Consider the following 23,001-nt stretch of genomic DNA (forward strand, 5'->3'; position numbering starts at 1 on the left):
TCCCTACTTCTGGGAGCATGACTCTGGAGGAGAGCCCTCTAGGGCACGGGCAAGGCACTCTGGTAGGATGGGGCAGCGTGGAGGAAAATCTTGCCCATTCCATACCCATCCTGTACAGAAACAGAGGACTCCAGTCTCCAGGAGTGTTAGGCTGGTGCCTACCACCAGCAGGAAATTCACATGGAATAAAGCAAAGGAAGAATACCACCAAACAAACAACTAACCCAGGTCCTCTTCTTCTTGGAAAATCCAGAATGCCTTTCCTCATTCACATCTCCTGCTTCTCTCAGGTCACGGGAGTACAGCTGGGGGTGGGGGCAGGGAGGGAGAAGAATTTTAAACACAAAACAAAGAACATCAGGGAGACAGCTAGAAAGCCTCTGTGGATTTAAATGAGAAAATGGTCATTCAGAACCTTCTCCCACAAACCAGAGTGGGCTCAATTCCGACCCCGCACTGGGAGATTTGCTATGGAAAAGCTGGTGTGATCTGCTCAGCCCTAGTGTTAACGTGATAAGATGCTACTTATGTTTCTCCAGCCTGAGAACTTACTACGCAAGGCAAGGAGAGTCAGATTCATCCCTGGCATAAACCTATTGATTTAAATGGACACACATCATGGATGAATTTGGACCATTATGTGTATTCTAGCCTTTGCTTCTCACAGGAATTGAAGGTCTGAGGCCAGTCTAGCACAGTATCCTCTCTGCCAGTGGCCAGCACTAACTGCTTCAGAAGAAGGGCAAGAAATCCCACATTTATAGATTTTTTTTCTTTCTGTCTTTCTGTCTTTCTCTCTGTCAGTTACTAATTGGCAACCAATGCATTCTGCACACACAAATTAGTCCTTATCAGCACACAAGGGCTCTAGATTCTATATGCTCTGCTCAGTTTTGATTCTGGTTGCTTCAGTCAGTCTGGCTGAGAAAGCAGCAACTTTTGAGGGCAGTCAGGTGGCATGACACACTCCTCAGAATGCCCGTTCCCATTGGGGAAGGATCAATCCAGATTCTGAGCCAGAGCCAAGTTTATGGCTCAGGCTGGTCTCTGATCATGGCATCTAATTGGGGTTTGTTCTCTTGCGAGATCTGGGTGTGGGGCAGCAGATTTCCCTGAAGCACAGAAGGAAGCAAGGAGTGGCTGTTTCGTTGGTTTGGTTTGTTTGATTTGGTATGGCTTTTAGTGTCCAAATGACAGCTAGTCAGCACAAACCAGATTGGGTTCCCATCCGCTGCCTGTATTAGGAGCAGCCAGTGCAGAGGTGTAGTTCTACACAATATTGACTCTCACAGCAGCACTTAACCACCATACTGTAAACTTGCCAACCCTAATGCACTGGAGTGATATATTTAGAAACACTGTAACTTGGCTGTATCATGCCATGCAGCCTATCGCATGGCTATTATAAGGAGGAGATAACTGGCCCAGGTGCAGGTTGCAATGAACTAAGGGAAAAATTGTAGCCTCTGGCCCCATTACGTGAAGACCTGCCTCCCATTAGACATGTAGGGCTGAGATGACACACGTGCTGCTCGGAAACAGCTGGACAGGTGCCACTGTCCCTGCAGTTTTAGGACAGAGGGAAAAGGTAAAATCAGAGCTCAGAGGAGAACTATTAGCCAAAATGGGCTTCCCCTCTCATCTGCCTGTAACTCCTCTCGCTGGATCAGCCCCCTAGTAAACAGGCTGAGTTCAAGCACAGTTGTCAGGGGTGGGAATCCTCCCCACACAGCTGCTATTCCCTCTGGAGAATCATGGACACACCATCCACACTCCTGCTGCCTAGGAGTTGGTATGCATTCAGTCCACTGCTTGTATTACACCTTGCCCCCTCCATCTGCTTCCTCAAGCGATACCCCCCCCCAAGGCTTTCCTCCCATCAGCCCTGTGGAGCCCATGCAGCAATGGGAGAGCACGTCGGAGTATTTCGGCTCATGTGTCACCAACAGAATTGAAGCTGGGGTAGTGGGGGGCAAGGAGGGAAGCAGGAGCACTGCAAAGGTACAGGGTCTTCACACTGTGCATCCATCCCACCTGATCTCAGGGTATCCACCAGCCCTGGGGGCAGAATCCCCAAGATGATCTGCAAGAAGCAAATTCCTGCACCTTCTTCCCCACCCCTCACTATTCTGTGGGAAGCTCCTGCACCCCCTCACCATGAGTTTTTCCATAGTTGGAGTCAATTCCCACCCTCCCTCCATTTGCCTTGTAAGATGAGCCTATAAAACCTGCAGTTGTCACAGTGAGAGGCCAACCATGGATCCCACCAGAGGATTTTTACAGAATTGTGACTGTAGCTGCCCTATAAGCCAGAGCTCTGGCAACACCCTGGCCCAAGTGCCTGGGCTTTGTGAGCATTTCACAGCCAGGGTAACAATACGACAGAGCTAGTGGACACTGTCAGGCAGCATACCATTGCCTGGGGGGAACTGTTTGGAAGCCATGCCTCTGGGAGAACTGCCTGAGAAGCCATGAGGCTGAAAAGCCAAGTTGTAGGCAGCCACACCAAAGCTGGAATTTGTTAATTAACCCTGTGTCAGAGTGAGATGTTACATGTCAGAAGAGCCAGACACAATGAAGCATAAAACGTGGTAATAATCAAGTCCTAGCGAGCAGGAAAGACCATTCAGCGATGCACTGCAGCAAGCAGAATGCGTCTGTGAGTGCACAGCTTGTTTGCAAGACAAGACTGATAACAGAAAAATGGAGGGATAGAAGCCTTCTAGGACATTAAACTGGAAGCTAAGAAGTTAGCTCAGGCCTGGAAGAGCTGGAAAGAGGATTTTAACCTCTGTGTTGAATGGCTCTGGCAGATAAAGAGGATGCTGTGAAAATAAAACTCCTTTGTTACCTGATTTGAGAAAAGAGGAGAGAAATAAATAAGACCCTGTGCTCAGAAAGTCCCAAAGCTCAATGCACTTTAGAAGCAATAATGGCCTGTTTTGATACTCACTGTAATCCGAGGAAGACAGAAATGGTGGAATGATATAATTTCTTTACTTGGGATCAAGCAGGCAGGGAGGATGTAGATGAGTACAACACCCATTTAAAAGCGCTACCAGTCAGTTGCAATTTTGGAAATATTAAAGATTCATTGATAAGAGACCAGATAGTGTATGGAACACGAGACTCGCAAGTGAGAGCGGTTGCTGAGGGAATCTGACTTAACTTTGGGGAAAAACCTGGTGATATTCAGGGCATCGGAGCTATCCAAAGAGAGAATCAGAACCCTGGCAGGGCAGTCAGCAGACTGTAAGAGAGACCAAAACCAGATACAACTTCAGTAGATGACAATGGTATAGACACATGCAAATACTGTGGGAGAAAACATGCAAGTCAGAAAGTGTCTGGCTTATGGGAAAAGAGGCCAGATCTGTGACAAATTTAATCATTTTGCAGCCAAGTGTTTGTCCAGAGAGAAGAAAAACAAATCCAAGGTATACACAGTAACTGAAGAGAGCAAAAATGGGTAGAAGGACTTTATGCAAGTGACCAAACAGATGGTAAACCCAGCACAAGGAGACCCTAGGGCTGGACCACTCACAGGAAAAAATTAGTGGGTGCTTAGCACTCACCAGCAGCCAGCTCCCCACATCCCACCCAGCACCTCCCACCCGCCGGTGGCCCTGCCGATCAACTCCAGTGCCTCCTGCCCACCACGATCAACTGTTCTGTGGTGGACAGGAGGTGCTGGTGGAGGAGAGGGGAAGTGCTGGGGGATAAGGTGCTCTTGGGGGAGGGGGCGGAACTGGGCAGGAAGAAGTAGGGTGGGGTGGAGTGGGGGCAGGAAGAAGCATGTGGGGGTGGGGCCTGGGGCAGAGCGTGGGGTTGAACACCCCTGGGCCCCAGAGGAAGCTGGTGCCTGTGTCTACAGCCACTGAAAAGTGAACTGCGGAATCATGGAATTATACAACCTGTAGAGAACAGCACAGACTGAATGAACCGTCTTGGGGTGGTAAAAAAGCTGTCCAGAAAACTGAGACTATGCATAGAAATTGTATGGAGGGCCAGATAGGGAAGGCTGGGGGAGGCTATCCAGCCCCCCAGAATCCCCACCCCATCCAACCCCCCCGCTCCCCACCCCTGACTGCCTCCCGGGACTCCTGCATCCTATCCAAATACCTCTGCTTTCTTCCCAATGACAATCCCCCCCGGGACCCCCGCGCCATCCAATCTCCCCTGCTCTCCATCCTCTGACCGCCCCCCTGGGGCCCCCTGCAGCCTAGCCAACCCTCCCTGCTCTCCCTGTCCCACGTTACCTGTGGGGTGGGGGAAAGAGGGCCTCAGTCCTTTCCCTGCACGTTTCCCCTGCTCATTTGGCTGCTCTTCCTGGCTCACTCCCTGTCTGGGCTTGGCTGCTGGGGACAGGGGCCAAGCATGCTGGGGGTGGAGGAGGGCCCTGGCTTGCTTTTCCCCTGTCCCTGGCAGCAGGGCCCAGGCCACTTGACCGTCCCCCTGTAGCCCCTCCAGAACTCCCTCTGCTCCCCGCCCACTGACTGCACAGCCCTGGAGCACCAGGTCTGATGGCGCTATAGTCATGCCGCTCTGCTGGAGCTGCAGCCATGCTGCCCAGGCACTGGGGGAACTGTGACTGCGAGGGAGGCGGGGGTGGGGCAGGGGCTAGCCTCTGCCCCGCTCACCGCACTGCCGGGGAGTTGGGCTGGCTCCTCCACAAGCCTGTCCTGACCCCATTCCCTGGCAGGAGCTCGGGGCCAGAGGGAAGGTCCTGTGGGCCGGATGTGGCTCACGGGCTGTAGCTTGCCCCCCTCTGCTTTAGAGAAAGCTTTGAAATGGAACCATTTACCTCTGCCTACAGTTGAGGACATATTACCAGATCTGTCTAAGCAAGACTCATTAGAGTGTACAACGGAAAAAATTAATTCTGGCTTGTCAGATTGGATGAAGATTTCAGTTACTTGACAACCATCGCGACTCCACTTGGGAGATACTGATGGTGAGAATCAGTCAGGCATCAGAGCTATTCCAGAACAGATTGACCAAGGGTTAGAGGGCCTGACGGGAATGTGGACAATAGCAGATGATGTGCTGATAGTGTGAGAGGCTGATAAAACAGAACAAGCATGACAAGATTGTGACTACAAATTACTACAGTTTTTTCAGAGATGCAGACAGAAGAATATTAAACTGAACTTAGACAAGCTCAGTTTGAAAGTAACCAAGGTGCCATACAGTGGATATCTGTTGACCTCCAAAGGACTGAAAGTAGATCCAGAGAAAGCGAGGACAGAGAAATGCCAAGACCCAGTGATGTTAAAGGAGTCCAGATATTCATGGGAATGGTCAATTATTTAGCAAAGTTTTGCAACAATCTGTCTGAGAAATGAGGGCTCTTGAGACAGCTATGGGCGTGGAAGGACCAACATGAGGAAACATTCAGGAAAGTAAAAAAGATGACTGGGAAGGCTTCTATTTTGAAATATTGCAACCCAGAGGAGCTCCTAATACTGCAATGAGATAAAGCTGATTAGGGTCTGGGGGCTACCATGTTCCAAGGGGGATAACCTGTTTCATTTGCAAGCAAAGCATTGTCCAGGACAGAGAAGGGCCATGTTCAAATTTAAAAAGAGGTATTAGCAATACTCTTTGGAATGGAAAAAATTCACCAATCCAGCTATGGTCTCACCATGGACATACAATCTGACCATAAACCTCTCAAAGGCATTTGGAGAAAGCCATTACTCAGTGCACCAAAACACTTATAGCAGACAGTGATCTGACTGCAGAGGTACACTGTATAGATCAAGTATTGCCCAAAGATTAGGTGTTGGTGGACACCTTAAGCCGTGCATACCTGCCAGAACCCAACAAGGAAGGACCAGAGGTGGAGACAATAAATATGATACAGGACTTACCTATCTCAGAAGAAAGGCTGAGAGAAATACAAAGAGGTACAGAACAAGACAGAATGCTGTAGACATTGAAATTCATAATCCTACAACAATGGCCAATGACAAAAGATCAATTATCTAAAGAGATAACACTATTCTTTCAGAAAAGAGACAGTTTGTGTGTACAGAATAGCATTATATTTCAGGGAGCGAGAGCAGTTATTCAGGCAGGTTTTAGGAATAAGATTATGCACAGAGTTCCTTTGTTACAATTCTGGGAATTGAAGGTTGCTTAAGGTGAGCCAAAGAGAATATGTATTAGGTAGGAATGAATTTGAAATTAAGGACTTCCATGAAAAAGTATGAGGTATGAAGGTCCTGGGAAGTTGTGGAATCTTTATCATTAGAACAGGGGTGGCCGACCTATGGCTCCAGGGCCACATGCGGCTCCTTGTGCAGGCACCGACACTGGGGCTGGAGCTACAGGTGCCAACTTTCCAATGTGCCAGGGGTGCTCACTGCTCAACCCCTGGCTCTGCCACAGGCCCTGCCCCCACTCCACCCTTTCCCACCCCCTCCCCTGAGCCTGCAATGCCCTTGCTCCTCCCCTCTCCCCCCAGAGCCTCCTGCATGCCACGAAACAGCTGATCGGGAGATGCAGGGAGGGAAGGGGAGGCACTGATTGTCAGTGGGTGGGAGGCACTGCAAGCGGGGTGGGGGGTGGAAGCTGATTGGGGGCTGCTGACATATTATGAAGGCTCTTTGGCAATGTACATTGGTAAATTCTGGCTCCTTCTCAGGCTCAGGTTGGCCACCCCTGCATTAGAATTTTTTAAGAACAGGTTGCACAAACACGTGTCTGGGACAGTCTAGGGCAGGGGTAGGCAACCTATGGCACGTGTGCCAAAGGCAGCAAGTGAGCTGATTTTCAGTGCCACTCACACTGCCCAGGTCCTGGCCACCGATCCATGGGCCTCTGCATTTTAATTTAATTTTAAATGAAGCTTCTTAAACATTTTTAAAACTTTATTTACTTTACATACAACAATAGTTTAGTTATATATTAAAGACATAGAAAGAGACCTTCTAAAAATGTTAACGTATTACTGGCACACGAAACCTTAAATCAGAGTGAATACATGAAGACTCGGCACACCCCTTCTGAAAGGCTGCCGATCCCTGGATTAGGGAATACTGAACCCTGCCTCAGTGCATGACCTATAGAGGTCCCTTCCAGTCCTACATTTCTGTGATTCTAGGAAGCTGGTATGGAGGCTGTACAATAGAAGCTTTCTTCACATTGTACTGACGACCTCTTGTGCCCAAAGGCAGAATGACAGGCCCATATACAGATCTTTCATACGTTTTAAGACTTCAAGCTGTAGAGATTCCACCATTTACTCTAGTTCAAACTAGCAAGTGACCCATACCCCAGGCTACAGATGACTAGGGTGTTGGGGAGGAAGGGGAGGACCCTGGATCTCTGGCTGACAATCTGATCTGAGGGAAAATTCCTTCCCAGCCCCAAATATGGCAATCAGTTAGACCCTTACATCCATTCCACACTCCTTCCATCCCCATTTGTTGCTGTCTGTGCTTTACAAAACTGATGTTTGATCAAAGAAATTTCTGCTAGGGAAATAGTGATGGTCCTGGAGAAAAATCCTGGAATTTCTGAGGAATGTCATTGTGATCTGCAGGAGAGGCTCAGAACCTATTTAGATCATAAGCTTTCCAGTGCATGGACTCTGTTAGATGTTTGTACAGCGCCTGGCATAGCACCTTCTGGGATCTGGTCTCTAGGGGCTACTGGAATAGAAATAATAATAACAATAGGATTGTGTGTCACGGTGGCCTGAGAAAGCCTGAGACTGGACTCTAGGACCCAGGAGGTTCTTCCAGTCCTATGGCTTATGTGACTCCTGGCTCAGAGAGAGAGGCAGGAGCTAGACACGTTTGAAATGTGAAACCAAAAGAAGTTCTGCAGCAAAGTTTGAGGGGCTTCAGAAATGGATCCTTGCAGCTCCTGGTGGTGGAAGAAGGGAATACCTCACCCCTCCAGTAGGATCTACTTCTCCATCAACACTGACACTTCAGAGCTGGACTAAATGCTCAAAGAAAGTGCCAGTCCAGCTTGCCTTATTCCCCTGCACAGGACCGCCGTGAAATTTGCTTCTCCCAGGGAATCCCCGACCCAGGACATCCTCTCATTTAGAGCCACACACAAAGAAGATGCACATGCCCAGCATTTCAGAGTAAACTTTTTACTTTTGCTGGGAATGATTTTAAATTAACATGGGTGTTGTCGTCATCTCTGAACCCAAAAACATTTCTCTAAGGTAGCTTTGAGAACACTGGGCCAAAGACCTTCAGCAGTGCGACCCATGTCAGGGTGTTTGCAAAGGGATCGTGGCCCATGTCAGAGCGTACGCGAAGGGATCCTGGCCCATGGCTCAGCCCATATCAGGTTATATGTGAACAGATCACAGCCCATGGCAGGGTGTACAGGAAGGGGTCCACCACTCCTCTGGGCTTCATGGCTGGATCAGCTTTCCACAGTCAAAGCCAAACTGCATGGAAACAGCACTGATACACCGCTGTGCCCTCTGGCCCCAGCCTGCGGCTTGGCTTCCGGTGATCTTCACTGCTGTGTTAACCCAGATTTCACCAATTCCGCAAGTGTTGGCCAAGTTCCATATGGCAGCTGCTTCTGCTGCTCACAGCCACCAACTAAAAGTGACATGAAGCACCTCCGAGAGGTAGGAATGTGCTGCTTTCCCTCCCACTGCTCCTGTCCTGGGATCACTGAAAATCCTAAATTCATGTGTCAGTTTCACATTACGGGCACAGCTTAGTCCAGCCCTTGAGTTTTTAACACCCAAAGATGAATCTGAACCCTACAGGGCAATAAAAGCAGAAAATTGGGCATCATTCCCAGATTGAGATAGAAATCCAGACACTTGAGCAGGGGAGACCCTTCAGGACAGTCACAGATCTGCACAGATCCCATATGCTCGCTTTCCTTCACTTTCCCTTTTCAAGTTCTGCTCAATCCCCTTGCTTGCGTCAAAATCTGATCCATGCCTCTCCTTTTTCAATGATTAATAAAATAGTAATTCTGCCTAGCTCTTATCTAGCACTTTTCATCATTATCTCCATTTTACAGATGGGGCTATTGAGGCACGGGGAGGTGAAGTGACTTACTAAAGGTCACCCAGCAGACTAGCAGATGAGCTGGAAATAGGACCCAGGTCTCCTGTGACCCAGTCTAGTGCTCTAGCCAGTAGGCACCACTGCCTCCCTTAAAAAGTATTCCTTTAAAAAACACCCTGCCAATAAAACACCACAGCACAGCTCATTGTCAAAGTGCTTTACCAACAACCTCATCTCTGGGTGAGAGAGTGTTATCACGCCCCCACACCATTTTACAGGTGGGGAGAAACTAAGGCACAGAAAGGTTATGCCTAGGGCAATGTGTGTCAATGCTGGGATTAGAATGTAGAAGCTCCTGGCTCTCAGGCCTGTGCTTTTACCACTAGACACTCCACCCTTCCCTCCTTTGGGGATAAATAGCTTACACCTGTTTAATATCAAGTGCAGGTTGAGGGGCTGTTAGTTTAAACACTGGGTATCTGGTGAACAAAAGTCTCTGTTTTGCGTTCAAACAGCAGGGACTGAGATTACATTCTCTAGGGAGGCCCAGTCTGCAGGGCACTGACAGCACAGCCCTGCCTTGCCTAGCACTGTCAATTCAGGCGTGTGTTGGGAATGCTTGGTCAAGTGCCAAAGGGTGAGCCACTAATCCTCTGTGACCTGTGAGTGTCAACAGGTGTAACTAGAGCAGAGAGATAGCAGGTGAGTGAGGTCACTGAGCCAGCCACAGCACTGGGAAGGCAGCTGGGCCACCTAGACTCAGCACTGACTACACAGAGCCAAGTTTAGAAAGCTGGTGCAAGGCTTTGAAATGGGTGGTTAGAAGGTTAATGAAGCAATAAGGGTCCTGATGCATAGGAGCAGCCAGGTGCGGTCTGGCTGGGTAGTCCAATCTAGGCACGTAGAGAAAAGGCTAGTCCCTTCTCTGCACTTGGTAAATGTCACGAGATTTGTCCGCTTGGCTGTGTAAAGTGGAACCGGATCGCTGTGGTCATCTCCTGTGGTTGAACACAAAACTGGAAGTGAATGGAGTCGGTTCAGCGATTTCGGTGCCGAACGAGGGCTCAGAGACATAATGTCAGGTGTCTCCGAATGTCTCATTCAGCAGCATTTCTTCTTGGGCTGATCGTCAGGAGTGAGCTTGATGGAGTCTGTTAAATAGTTCTCCAGCATCTCTTGGTACTGGAAAAAAGACAAGAGGAAATAAAAGGGGCGTAGGTTTGCTTTTAAAAAAGGACGTGCTTTACTACAATTCCTGACTCCTAAACTCCCCCATGGAAAATCACCCGATTTTCAGGTTTCTTACCAACCCGAGTTTATCTGAGGTTCACAAACTTTTTGAAGAGCTGGGGATAAATCTCCAGGAGCCTGGGACTAAGTTTTGAGCTGAAATTTGAGTGATCTCAGACTGATTTATGATTTGGGATGGAAATTAGGCAAAAAGAAAGAACCACACTCAACAGATGCTAGTCAGGCTGCTTAATACTTTCAGACACCACAGTGATGGGCGTGGTGTATGACTCTGAACAGAACAGAACTGCAAAAAGCCTGGCAACTTCATCTGAGATTCAGTCTGAGTTACAATATTGGTTCACTAAGAAAATGGGACCAAAAATCACAAAAACATTTGCACGATACCATGTGGAATGAAAACACTCTCGTTTATATCACTCTATTGAACCTTCTGCACAGATGGGACAGTGACCCTTGTGGCTAGGGAGAGTAATATGCTCTACCTATTGTAGTATTGTACATATATCCACAGGCAACAGACACCATACCTTTCCAATGGAGATGACTTAGCAACATATTCACTGCAAATGTTGTAGGTTTAAGTTAGCTCCATTTTAAGCCTGTAGAGTTTAGTTTGATACCAGTCCTCTCTTCTGGGCAGACTGTTTACTTTAATCGTGACTCCTCCCCTTAGTTAAATACTAATTCCGACCTAGGAAAAGGGCCATATTTTGAAAGGGCCCAACACATTTTTTGCCTGAAGTTTTGTAGATTTAAATAAATTCAGGCACAATGTATGCCGTTTTCATGTCCAGCTGTTTGATTTCTGGGCACTGTCTGGATTCTCTGGTAAAACATGTAACTGACCTCAGCTGTACCAGCAAATACTTGCAGATGCAAAATTGATGTCTTAAAATGGAGGACAGCTTCTAAATGACTGGCCTTCAAGCCCAGTGCTTTCCCGCCTCTATTGATTTCATTGAGATGACCAGTAGAGGGCACAGTTTACACAGCTATACTAGCTACACTTTCCGGACTCCCTTACGATTGGTGGAAAAATTAAAACAAAACTTTGGCAAAGAATTTTCAAAACAGAAAAATATTTCTTATTTCATTAGCTTTTAGAGTTATTTATGAAAACATTTATCCCCTTGTTTATTGCCCAATGTTTTTTACATGAGAAATATTCAACCCTGAATTTTTTCGTCCGAGTGGTTGCAAGATGGATTTTTAAAACATTATTTAAAATTAAAGTCTTGAAAATATTTCAGAAATAAATGATGAATGATAAATTTGCATTTTTTACTAAAATTATTGGAAAAGATAAAAAAAACCATGAGAACTGGTCAACTTCCAGTCTGAATCCTCTCTTAGGTATAAGGTGAAGTTTAGGATTTAAATCCAAGGGCAAATTCAGGCCAGGGTTTGGGTTTTAGCTTAAATGGCACCAGATTCTCACCAGCTGTTTCTATGAGATTTCCGACCCAAATAATGAAAATAATAATAATCATTCTAGCTCCTAAATGGTACTGTTCATCAGTGTATCTCAAACCACTTTACAAAGGAAACCAGTATCATTATCTTCATTTTACAGGTGAAGAAACTGAGGCACAGGGCAGGGACATGACTTGCTAAAGGTCACCTGGCAGACTAGCAGCAGAGCCAGGAACAGAACCCAGGTCTCTCAAGTCCCACATCAAGGCTCTAGAGCTCACAAGGGCATGTGGCCAGCACCACTACTCACCCTCAACAGGGCCTGCCTCGCGAGCGTCTCAAAGGCCTGCACTACGTTGATATCATTCTTGGCACTGACTTCGAAATACGGGATGTCCTTTTCTTTGCACCAGAATGAAGCTGTCTCCTTAGACACCTGGGAGAAGAGAAGGGGATGGGGTCATATTATTAATTTGCAGCCGTTAAGGAAGTGACCAAGTCCAGTGCAGGGGTATTCACTGGTCCTAATGGTAGCCATATGCTCAGAGACCCCTGGGCTTCTCCTTGAGCTTTTCACTTTACAGCCACTGAGAACAAATGTTGAGATGGTGCGGAGCACACTCAATGCCCATGGAAGCCAACAGGAGCCTCCAGCGTGGTTTCAGAATGAAGCTCTCAGTGCATGCTGGCAACTCAGCTTGGTCTCTTGACAACAGGGCCAAGTGCTGCCAGGTACAGAGCCTTGTACCGTCAGGCACACAATGCTGAGTAGCAGAACATTTGGCTCATCGCTCTTCAAGGACACGGATCTTCTTAAAGAGCCTGGGCTGGAACATGTCCCTTCTTCAGCAAGGTCACAGGAGGGCTTGGTGGGCAGTTAAGTGAAGGAGATTTCTTTCAGCCTTCTGGGGAGGGAGTCTTCTGGAATCTAATGGTTGAGCTACCGCTGAGGGGTTTTATTAATTATTAATAATGATTTCCCTTCCCTCGCTTCCAGACAGGAATTTCTGGTTTGTTGGTGAAATGTAAACCCGGCCTGCACCAGACTAAATACTCCAGCTATATTAAGTAAACCCTATAGCTTCTAAAGGGAACTACTTGTTCCAGGTGCCTTAATTTTGGGAAGCTCAACTGTAAACACACAGAAGGGGCTTGATTTTCAGAGGGTGGGAGCTTAGCCCTTTTTGGAGATCAGACCACTTTAAGGCATCTCCAACTGGGCACCCAACAGCATTAGCCACTTCTGGGAATTTAGGCTTCAAGTGGGGCATGTGGTGGGTTATTAATTTTTAATTGAATTTGGTGCTAGTGAAAGATGTGTGATTGACAGGAGGTTGGAGTCCTGTGTCATTCCCAGAAGCTGTACAGGCAGAAGGAGGGCGAGTTTCCCCAGTGTACTCCAACCCTGACCCGGAGGCATCACCAGAACGCTATGAAATTTAGTCCAAGAAATCTAGCCCTACCCCTCCCACCCTCCGTGGTCGATTCTTCTGAGCCCTTAACTGGGACCAAGGTCCCTCCTTACCTGGCGTTCATTCAAGTCGATTTTATTTCCCAGTACCACCATGGGGAAGCCCTGCTCTGCGGGGATAATCTTCTCCAGGAAATCCTCTCTCCAATCATCCAAGGACTCGAAGGACTCCAGGTCCGTGACGTCGAAGGCCAGCATACAGCCGTCCGAGCCCTTATAGAATGTCGACACCATGGACCGGAACCGCTCCTGACCCCCGGTGTCCCAGATCTAATGGCAGTGTTAATCACTCTGGCTTAATTAACAAACATTTAGCGTTTTTTACTTAAAAATTACCCACAAATCTTTGTTAGCCTAACTTTGGTCAGGTTGGCATACCTGGTTTTGTTTGCTACATTTTTATTTAGGCCTAACAGCAGGAATGCACAACATTAATGACTGTTATGGGGTGACTGGCCCTTTAAAGGGGGATGGGCTTCAGCCCCCCCGCCCCCCCCCCACAGAGCCAACACTCCTCCCCAGGTGGGGGAAATGAAGTAGGTCATGTGACTCAATCAGGCTTCTACCTTATTTACCTCAGAGGCTTGCAGAGAAAAGGGAAGTGTGGATGGCAGATGGCTGCCAGAAGGCTGCAAGGAGCTAGAGCATAAGGTAGGCAGAGGCCTGGAGAAGACTCCAGGTAGGAAGGACTGGGGGTGCCTGTCTGGGGAAGAGCAGCATGGGGACAAGATGGAAAGGAGCCTGAAAAGGGGTGGGCAGAAGAATGAGAGGGGAGAAGACCAATCCCTTGGGAAAGAAAGACTGGGCCCGGTTTAAGACTAGGGTAAAGACTTTGTGTTCTGTTTGTTTTGAAGTTCTGTTTCCAGAAGGGGTGAAGGACTTAGCCGAAGGGCCAAGGCACTGCAGCGGCCAAACCAGACTGTGGCTTTTACTGAGGAGTCCTGAGAAAGGGGAAACTGAGGGAGGGCTGCTGCAGAGCACACCCCCACCCCATGCTCTGCAGGTGGTGACCTGCTGACTGTGACCTTAGACTATCTGCTGCTCTCTACACCATTTAGCTATCAAGGGCCTGGTTTCCAGAGGTGCTGGGCACCTGCAGCTCCTCTTGACTTCAGCAGAATCCATGGGTGCTCAGGACCACTGAACATCAGGCACAAGCCTGCAACAGTTAAAATGCTACTGTTGATTTCAAAGGAAGCAGGAGCAGGTCCTGAATGATCCCTTATTTGTGCACTGACCTCTGTTGAATGGACGTCACCTGGCACTGTGCACACACACCAGGTCAAAAGACAGGCTCCTTCTGAGTGAATAGATGCCAGAGACCAAACAGAGAAGTGCTTCACCTGCAGTTTTAGGGGGGTGTTGTCCACCATGATGCGCTTAGATAGGATACTGGCTCCCAGAGTAGTCCGATAATCTTCATGGAATGTCTTGTGCACAAACTGGTGCAGGAGGGAGGTTTTCCCCACCCTGGGACAAAGGAAGAGGCACACAAAGGGACATGCATTAGCCTCAGGACTTCTGAGTTGTGCTATAGAGTTGTGCTGAGTTGCAGGGAATAAGACTGGAGAGTCACAGATTCCCACACCCTGTTATTAATGGGATAATGATTCCATGATGGGAACCAAACACTCAGCCTTGCCATTTTCATCTGCGCTAGTATGCTCCGAAGTTAGCCTTGGTCTTGGATGTATCTTAGATGTGTGAAACCTGTATGCAGCCAGGCTTCAAACTGATCTATGAGCTAGTTTGGTCTGGGGGTGGGTGCCATACTGTAAGTACAGGAAGATTGGAGTTTGAACCTCTACATTTAAGGGCTTAATGTTTTAATGGTTTATTTTTAATGCTGTTAATTTCCCGTGTTCCACAGCAGCTTAGAGATGATTATAAATACATGAAAAGTAAATCAGAGAACCTTAACCATTAAATATAAAGTCCCACTTTCTCATTTACATTAAGGCCAACTTGCATCATTCTAGCAGTGTAAAGGGGGCTTCGAGTGGGACTCATTTAGCCTTCATGAGAACAAACCCTCAGGACTGTTGGACTCCAGTAGGAAGGATTCTGCTTACCCCAGTGCTCCTATGATAATTATCTTCAAATCCACGTTCCTGTTGGAATTCATGAAGAGGGCCTAGAGGATGGAATGAGAGACAATGACCAGACTAGACTTCACATCCCAGCTACAATGAGACACATGCAGAGAGGGGAAATTTACCACCAGCCCTCGGCGCCACTTAATCCAAGGGCCGTACAGTAACCAGCCCTATTGCTGCGTGTCCCTGAGAGTGCTGTGGTTACAGAGCTGACTCCAGGATGGAGATTTTCAAAAGAGGTCAGCACCCCCATGGGGGCCAGTGCCTATCTGTGACTATCTGGCCTTTATTTAGACGCCTGAATGGGGAGTGATGTATTTTTGGAAATCACATCTGGTGGCCTGTTGTGCATACCACGTGCTCAAAGGCAGGCAGATCAGGTGCTCCAAGTACTGGGCTGGTCAGGCTCCAGCCCTTGGTGGGGCCCTGTAGCACTCATACACTCTGAATAACAGCACATTCTTTTTCCAGGGCTGCTTAAAGGTGCAAATACCCTCAGCACGATGACTTTAACAATTACAATAAAAGATCAACCCAGCAATTCCTAACTCAGCCCCTGGGGCCAGTTCAGGACAGGGGCACTGCATCCTATGGGGCTCCTCGTGCCAGGGATATGCCACCCACCCCTCTCCCAGTGGCCCGGAACCCTGTCCTGCAGACTGCCCCCAGCCTGAATCCCTTTGTCTAAAATCTCAGTGGGGCATATTTGCACTGCCCTCCTGCTGTCACATATCACTCACTGTGCTGTATCTGGCTACAGCAGCCACAGGCCAGCATCCAACAAATAGGCTGGCTCCCCACTGCCTCTTCGTTTACCAGTCCCAGCTCTTAGGCTGCCTGCTCCCTGACCTTTCCCTGCAACCAGGCTCCCTGGTGAGCTAGATTCTCTCTGCCCTCAGCATGTCACTTCATTTTTCTGTGCTCTGGGCACTCGGGCTGGATACTGATCCGGGAATCGCAGTGCCCTCCACTGCCTGAATCCTTTTCTGCCAGCACATCCAGGATGGTGGGAAGGTACCCCGTAATGTTGCGCATAGGCGTGATTTTGGGGGGCAGCACTAGTCAGGCCAACAGGGCGGGGGGGGCGGAATTGCACACCTGCCTGAGGTTTGTGGTTTGGGGGAAGGGGGCACAACACCCCCCCGCCGTCCCCCAACCATGCCCTGATGTTGTGGCATGTTTGCTACACTTGGTCTGCCATGTGCAACCAACTCCCCCACCCTTAGGGAACTGCTTCTTGCTCAGATAGCAAGTGAGACTCTCTGTGACAGCTACTTTGCATAAATGGCAGCTAAGGCCTTGTGCTGGGCCTCGGCACAGAGCTGAATTTTGCCCATAGGGAAATCTCCCCATTGCCATCCCTACCTGTGCCAGATTCAGCTTCTCCTCAGAGGCTGCCTGGCATGTCAGGAGAGCTTGGAATGGAGCTTTGCATTTGTTATGGGTGCTCAGGAACCTTAGAGCTTTAACCATCGCTGTTTGTAGCTTGGTTAAATGGGATCCATTTCTAGGCCCCTGAAACGCTGAGCGTCTGAATTTGTCTCTTGTCCCCCTCACTAGCAAATCCCCCCCAACCCCGATTGTGCTGTGCTTTCCACTGCAACAAAAGGAGAAGAGGCTGGAGGCAGGCAGCGCACAAGCCCTCACAGACTGACAGTGCCTGCCAGCTGCCACAAGCAGCCTATTGTGAGTGGGACCAACATCCAACAGACCTGTCAGTGTTTGTGCTGAGTGCAGGAGCCAGCATTACTCAGCCACTGGTTCCCTCACTGACTTTATCACTGCCACTGTCCAAACTGCGCTTCTGTTTCCACATCCCAAATGGGTGTTGCCTGGAACGCTGGGCGCTATTTTATCATTATGGCACTGGTGATGTCAGGTGCATCTTAGACTGATCCTGTAAAGAGGGGGTTCTGGGTTCAAGGCTGAGGGATTGTTTTTCACCTGATGTCACAGCCTGGAGACTGACACCACTGAGACCACTGCAACTACACCCCGTCTTCACTGCTACCTTGTCACCTTGCCCTCTTCTGACCTCTACCCCTTCACACTTGGCTGCTCGTTCTCCTGCTGAATATTGTCTAATGCTAGAGTGTGAGGTATCTAGGGCTGGGACTGTCTTACTGTTGTTTGCTTGTACAGCACCTAGCACAATGAGGCCCTGCTCCCTGTGTGAGATCTTTAGGTGCTACTCCAACAGTAGTTAATAATCATCATAATAAAATAACTGTAAGAAACTAACATGAAACTTCCCTGGCTTTGGGTTTCATTACCACCCTGAAACCTGGGTCCCTCCCACACAGCTGAGCCAAATATCAGAGGAGGCTGGGCCATAAAGTATTTGTTAAAAGAGTACATATCTGCTAGCTAATCTTTCCTGGCTGACTTTCAACTGAGACTGCATGAAGCACTGACTTGGGAGACCAACCCAACGTTCCATTCAAGACTCCTGCTATTTCTGAGAGCAAGTCAGAGGTAGAGAACCCAGTCCACAAACCTAACCGTGTGGTGATTCATCATTCTTCCATTCCGGGGTGACTCATTCTTTTCTTGGCCAGCAGAAGGATTCACCATTACAGAGTGCAGGGAAGGACATCAGGGAGCAGTACTGAAGCTGAGAAAAACATTGTTTTGAGAAACATCTCCGTTCACACTTCCGTTAGCAGAGCTAGATCCCAAAGTATTACTGCCACTCAGACCTGGGCTCTGGTTCAGCTTTCACTGTCTCCAAAGCACAAGAGTTCTCAGACACAGGATTCAGCCTGTTTCAGAGATAGGGGCTATCTGCACATTTTGGATTGGGTTTCAGATTCCAAACCCTCAGAGTTGAAGGGTTCTGATAGGTCCTTGGGTCAGGCCCATCTCCTGTGCTAAGTGTTTGGAATGATGCACCTTAACATCTTGACTCTACAGCTACTGCTGCAAAACTACAGAACTTACTAGTAAAGTCCCAGTCCCTTACAAGCAATTTCTGCCCTCATTGTGCATTAGGGTTGCCAATTTCGGTTGGATGTGTTCCTGGAGGCTTCATAACATGACAATCTTACATTAAAGATTAATCTTTAATTCCTGGAGACTACAGGAAATCATGGGAGAGTTGGCAACGCTATTCTGCACTGCTCTGCAATAGCTTGGGACAAGCAACAAACCAGGAAGCTTGGAGAGGAAAAGAGAGGCTTAGGAATGAAGCTATGCAAAGGGGAGTCAGTGCTTGAGCCAAGTATAAGAGAGGCACGTATAGGTACACGTGACTGATCAGACTGGGACATACCGATGGTCTAGCATCTTTTGGTACATCGGGCACTAGTTGGTTTTTTTGCCTTCCCATTGAAGGCTAATTCCCTTCCCCCACCCTCATGCACCTGGTCAACTGTGCAATACCAGAAAATGCGGGAGGGGAGATTTTCTCCTCGACAGCTGATAATTGGTTTTAGACCATGAAGTGTGAGAGTAAGGCAGAGATCAATTCTGGGATAACAAGCACCTGGGAAAGGATCAGCATGGATCGTGGAGACAGCTGAGCTGGCTTGGATAAAAATAAGACCTGATAGAAATCACTGCCCAACAGCCTGGACTAACCTTTATTAGGAAGTGTGGCGGTTGGGTGTAAAATTTTTGAACTGCTGATCTCACTAGCCCTGAAAGAGTCTGCCAATCCCAGCACAAACCCAGTCCCAGCACAATACACTCAGCCATTCCAGTGTGAGAAAGTGAAATCACTCAAAGGCCTGCTGCTAGCATCCCTGTCAAGTTATGGCCATCAGTGACAGAGTCACTTTCAGACAGCATAGTTCTGGCATCTGCAAATAACCTGTGTATCTTATAGGATGTCCACTTGCAGTAGCATGGTTTTATTTGGCTTTGTTGACTCTAAATGCACCTGCTAAACTAACCATTCCCCAAACCTGTTGTGTATTGGATCAAGGGGTGGCTAGAGTGGAGTGTGTGTAAAATGAACATGTAGATCCCATCAGGTATCTTCTGGTGGCGGCATGTTTCCAGCTGGCATGTCTACTTGCCATAATGGCACCATCAAAGATTTAGGGCTTCTTGAAAGGAATTTTGGATTTAACTTGGTGTTTTCTGATAAACTGCCTTGCATCCATACACAAGGCTTTTGTCTGTTTTTTGCCAAATCATCTGGCATCTCATTCTGCATTAACTAATTCGCTTTGGAAGCAGATCAACTCAAAATCAGAATGAGGTATTTTACAATAAGGTAAGTGTGGATGCATCTCCAGATTCCCCTCCCCTGCAGCTAAAGGTTGGGCAATCCACTCTCAGGTTTCAGCTTAGTGTGATGTTGCTGTCTCACTCCAGCCTTCCAAAGAGTTCTCCAGCAAAAACCAGGGACCTGATAGTAACTAATGTCATGAAAATCTAATCAGAAAAAATAACTCTTTGGAGAAAGTGTAAATACACATGATTTTGGCCTTGTGCATCCCAGAGTAGCAGGAATGAACACCACACATTTCCTCCCGCCCGCCTCATTAGCAGTTTCCCTTTGGGGTTTAATGTTCAAAGGGGCCTGTACCTTGCCTTCTTTGGGCAGATTTTCAAGTGTGCTCAGGACCTAGAAGGGAGTTGCTGGACACCGAGCAGTTCTGATAATCTGAGGGAGTGGGGGGAGTGTATGTGATACACATTGGTGCAGTCTTCAGCACTAATCCCCCAATGTTATCACTTCCACATGCAGGTGATAGGATTTCCTGTTGGGCTGATGGTCTGTGTTTGGGAGCATACAGAACTGCCTGGGCACAAATCGAGGCCATGCTTTGTAAAGGAAGCCCTTTGTTTTTTCATGGAGAGTCTCAGGCCAGTGGTGCTGGAACAGCTTTTGGAGCGCGGGTGCTGAGCTGCACCTCCCCCCTTTGCCCTGTCCACACCCCTCACCGGCCACTAGAGCTGGTGCCGGCAGCCAAGACCCCACATTCGGGCCCAGTGGCTGGGACCCTGGGCCCGGCAGCTGGCCAGGATCCCACATGCAGGGGCCGGCAGCCGAGAGCCCGGGGCCAGCAGCTGAGCGGGATCCAGATCCGACAGCAGAGCCCCCAGGCAGCAGCATGCCCAGTGGCCGGGACCCTGGGCGGCAGGGGCATAGGGCCGGTATCAGGTACCCTGGGCAGCGGGGGCATGGAGCCAATGGCCGGGATGCTGGTCACAAAACCTGGGGGTGCTGCAGCAACCCCAGTACCGCTGCTTCCTGTGCCTATGGCTCAGGCCGGATAGGGGAATGGCTGGGCTCACAAACAGTAACAGAACTGCACTAGTCTGGGTGTGCTAGGCAGCACCACAAATAAGTCTGAGATGAGTAATGATCAGTCCATTCCATGGCATCTACATTTACACAAGGGAGCAGCAGGATTTATGCAGCACAGCTGCAATATGAATGAGTCTTTCAGAAATCAAGGTCTCCATTAACCCTTCAGATGGCTACAAGCCCAGACTGCGGAGGTCCCCTATCTGATCTTGGTTTCACCTCTGTGTAACACCAGTGACCTCATTGGAGCTACTCCTGCTTTACACCTGCTGGACTGAGAGCAGAATCAGGTCCCCTGATTTAACTGGGATTAACTAGGATTGCTCTGATCCCGGTCTGGACATGTCATTCCCTCCTTCTGTCTTCAACCCACCCTACCTCTACACTTGCAAACTGCTGTAGTGCTCTTACTCATGTTGAGCTCAGATCACAGTCCAGGGCAGGAAAAGCTACTCCAAGGAGGCTTTCACCCCTCTCTCTAGTCTGAGATAGGTCAAAGGTGGAACTAGTCTTCTATTCCATCCCTAAGACCTGTCTCAATGTGTTAACTCAATTGAGTTAGCCTAACAGGCTTGAAGAGATGCAAGCCACCATGTCTGAAAGACATGTGGGCTGGCCATGCTCTAGCCTACGGGGAAACTAGGCTTCAACATGGCCAACTAATATGGCTAGGAACATACTACTCCTTTTTTGCCCATTGAGACAGGGCTCTAGCGAGGGAGCCTCATCCAGGACTACCTTCTTCAAGTGATGCCTGAGGTAATTAGGAGCATGCCCAGCTTCCATGCTGGAGGCAGCCACAATCTGTCGCTCTGCACAAGGGTTAGGATACATTACGAAAAAACCCACAGCTCCAAGCACCTGCCACCAATGAAAGTCTGTCTGAGCTATCCTTTGCCCAGGTCACTTCCCATCTCTCCACCCTGCCTCCGCTTGGCTTCCCCTCTATTCTCCTCATTCCTTGCTTGAGTGAGCCTCTTGTCCTCTAGCCAACTGGCAGTCCACACTCTGGACTGTGGATTCCTTTTGACTGGCTGGCCTCTTCTTGCAGCCACACTCCTCCCACAGTCTGGGTGCTGCCCTGAAAGGCAGCGTCTAATTAGGTGGCCACCTCTGTGTCTGATGCCAAAAATCGCCCCTGGGTCAGCCAAGTCCATTTCTCAATATGGGACAAACTAGCTACCCAGAGACATTACCATCTGTTTCTCAGGCTGTGCAGTGCTTAATGTTTAGCGGCAGGGTCCAACCCACACTTTTTTTTTCATGACGCGTTGTCTAATGCTGCTCTACTTTACAGACATCTGAAAAGGGCATAGGTTTGACTCTGCCCAGACCCCTCCATACAGCGTAGCCTGACCTCTATGCGGGGATCTGTATACTGCTCAGCTTCCTGTCAAGAGAGCCTCAATCTCTCTAATCATTCAGGGAGCACCCATCCATCACTGCAGTCTCTTGGTGCTGGCCCGTGTCTAGAAATCCAAAAGTCACCAGTTGTTTTGCCATATCTGGAAACCTTTGTTTGTCTATTAACTCAAAAAGGAGTTTGCAAAACCTGATTTGCCTGTTCAAGAGAGCAGGATGTTACTTATCAGATCCCACTGGCTTTCCTACAAGCTCATCCAAACCACCACTTCACAACAGCAAACAAAGGGGGCAAACAAAAGACACTTACTGACTCTGGCATTCATCCTGTGATCTCCTCCTCCAGCTGAAAGGATTTTAGTGGCAACCGGAGGCCATCAGCTCTAGTCCTTGGTGCTTGCAGAAGCTTTTGCTTTCTTATCTTTATTTAGCTTCCTGAAGAGGAAAGAGTCAAGTGAGAGGAGTCTCCAAGAACTCTGATTGTCTGAGCATATATTTCTCTTTCCCTTTCTCTCCCCTGCTTTTTTTTTTTTGCCAGCAGTCAGAGTCAGGGGGAAGGTTACTAAAGAGGCAGTCCAGAAATGACATCAGCGAAAAGGGGTTGAGATAATCAGATTTTGTGCCTCTGAAGGAATTTCCTGCACGCAGAGATTTGGACAGGGTACATCTGCATGAAGGAGGAACTAAAGTTAAAAGTAAATTGCCTGGGCACTGAAAGAGTTAGGAAGGAATTAACTGCCCAGCACTTTACAGCCCTGGATGAATGCCTGCTACCATATCTGCAGACAAACCTCATATTTTAGCTCCACTTTGATGAGTACTTCATTTTTAAAACCTTGCTTTCTCTGTGGATGCAAGCCCTCTCCCCACTGTTTCTGTACTCACAGGGCATGGTGCTTCGAACACTGGGAGTTTGACGGAGGCAATAAGGTTGGACTTTTCCTAATTGTTTTCGAACTCATCCTGCTGCTCAGGGGCACCCAGCACATTTTCTCTGCCGCCCTTAACAGGTTCGTTGTGAGATTATTCAAGGCTGAAAACAAAACAAAACATCAGATTATGTTGCCATTGTCACCTGAGTCTTGCAGAGTCAGCTCCCTGGACTGGGCTCCGCCTGTACCGATAAGGCCAAGTGGGTCAGCC

At 48.4% G+C, this 23,001-nt stretch overlaps 1 protein-coding gene across 2 annotated transcripts; it reads right to left on the reverse strand.

Moving 5' to 3' along the window:
- Nucleotides 1-6,961: 6,961 nt before the first annotated feature.
- On the reverse strand, nt 6,962-22,384 carry RAB7B (RAB7B, member RAS oncogene family). 2 transcript variants are annotated; one of them, XM_030561603.1, is made up of 7 exons: nt 22,169-22,384; nt 17,739-17,850; nt 15,213-15,274; nt 14,484-14,610; nt 13,195-13,410; nt 11,980-12,105; nt 6,962-10,184 (listed from the first exon to the last, which is right to left on the reverse strand). In XM_030561603.1, the coding sequence occupies exons 2-7, from the start codon at nt 17,808-17,810 to the stop codon at nt 10,104-10,106; spliced, it is 684 nt and encodes a 227-aa protein (XP_030417463.1). In that variant the 5' UTR covers nt 17,811-17,850; nt 22,169-22,384; the 3' UTR covers nt 6,962-10,103. The 2 variants fall into 2 exon arrangements, with proteins under 2 accessions (XP_030417463.1, XP_030417464.1); XM_030561604.1 differs by lacking the exon at nt 22,169-22,384 and having other exon boundaries at nt 17,734-17,819.
- Nucleotides 22,385-23,001: the final 617 nt, after the last annotated feature.

Source organism: Gopherus evgoodei, chromosome 4, assembly GCF_007399415.2.
Source record: "Gopherus evgoodei ecotype Sinaloan lineage chromosome 4, rGopEvg1_v1.p, whole genome shotgun sequence".
Lineage (NCBI taxonomy): Eukaryota > Metazoa > Chordata > Testudines > Testudinidae > Gopherus > Gopherus evgoodei.

Excerpts from the sequence above, each read along its gene's own strand:
- RAB7B (XM_030561603.1), bottom strand. The coding sequence starts at position 17,810 with ATGGTGAATCCTTCTGCTGGCCAAGAAAAGAATGAGTCACCCCGGAAT. Across the intron at positions 15,275-17,738 it reads GAATGATGAATCACCACACG|GCCCTCTTCATGAATTCCAA; the intron begins GTTAGGTTTGTG and ends TCCATCCTCTAG. Across the intron at positions 14,611-15,212 it reads ATTATCATAGGAGCACTGGG|GGTGGGGAAAACCTCCCTCC; the intron begins GTAAGCAGAATC and ends CCTTTGTCCCAG.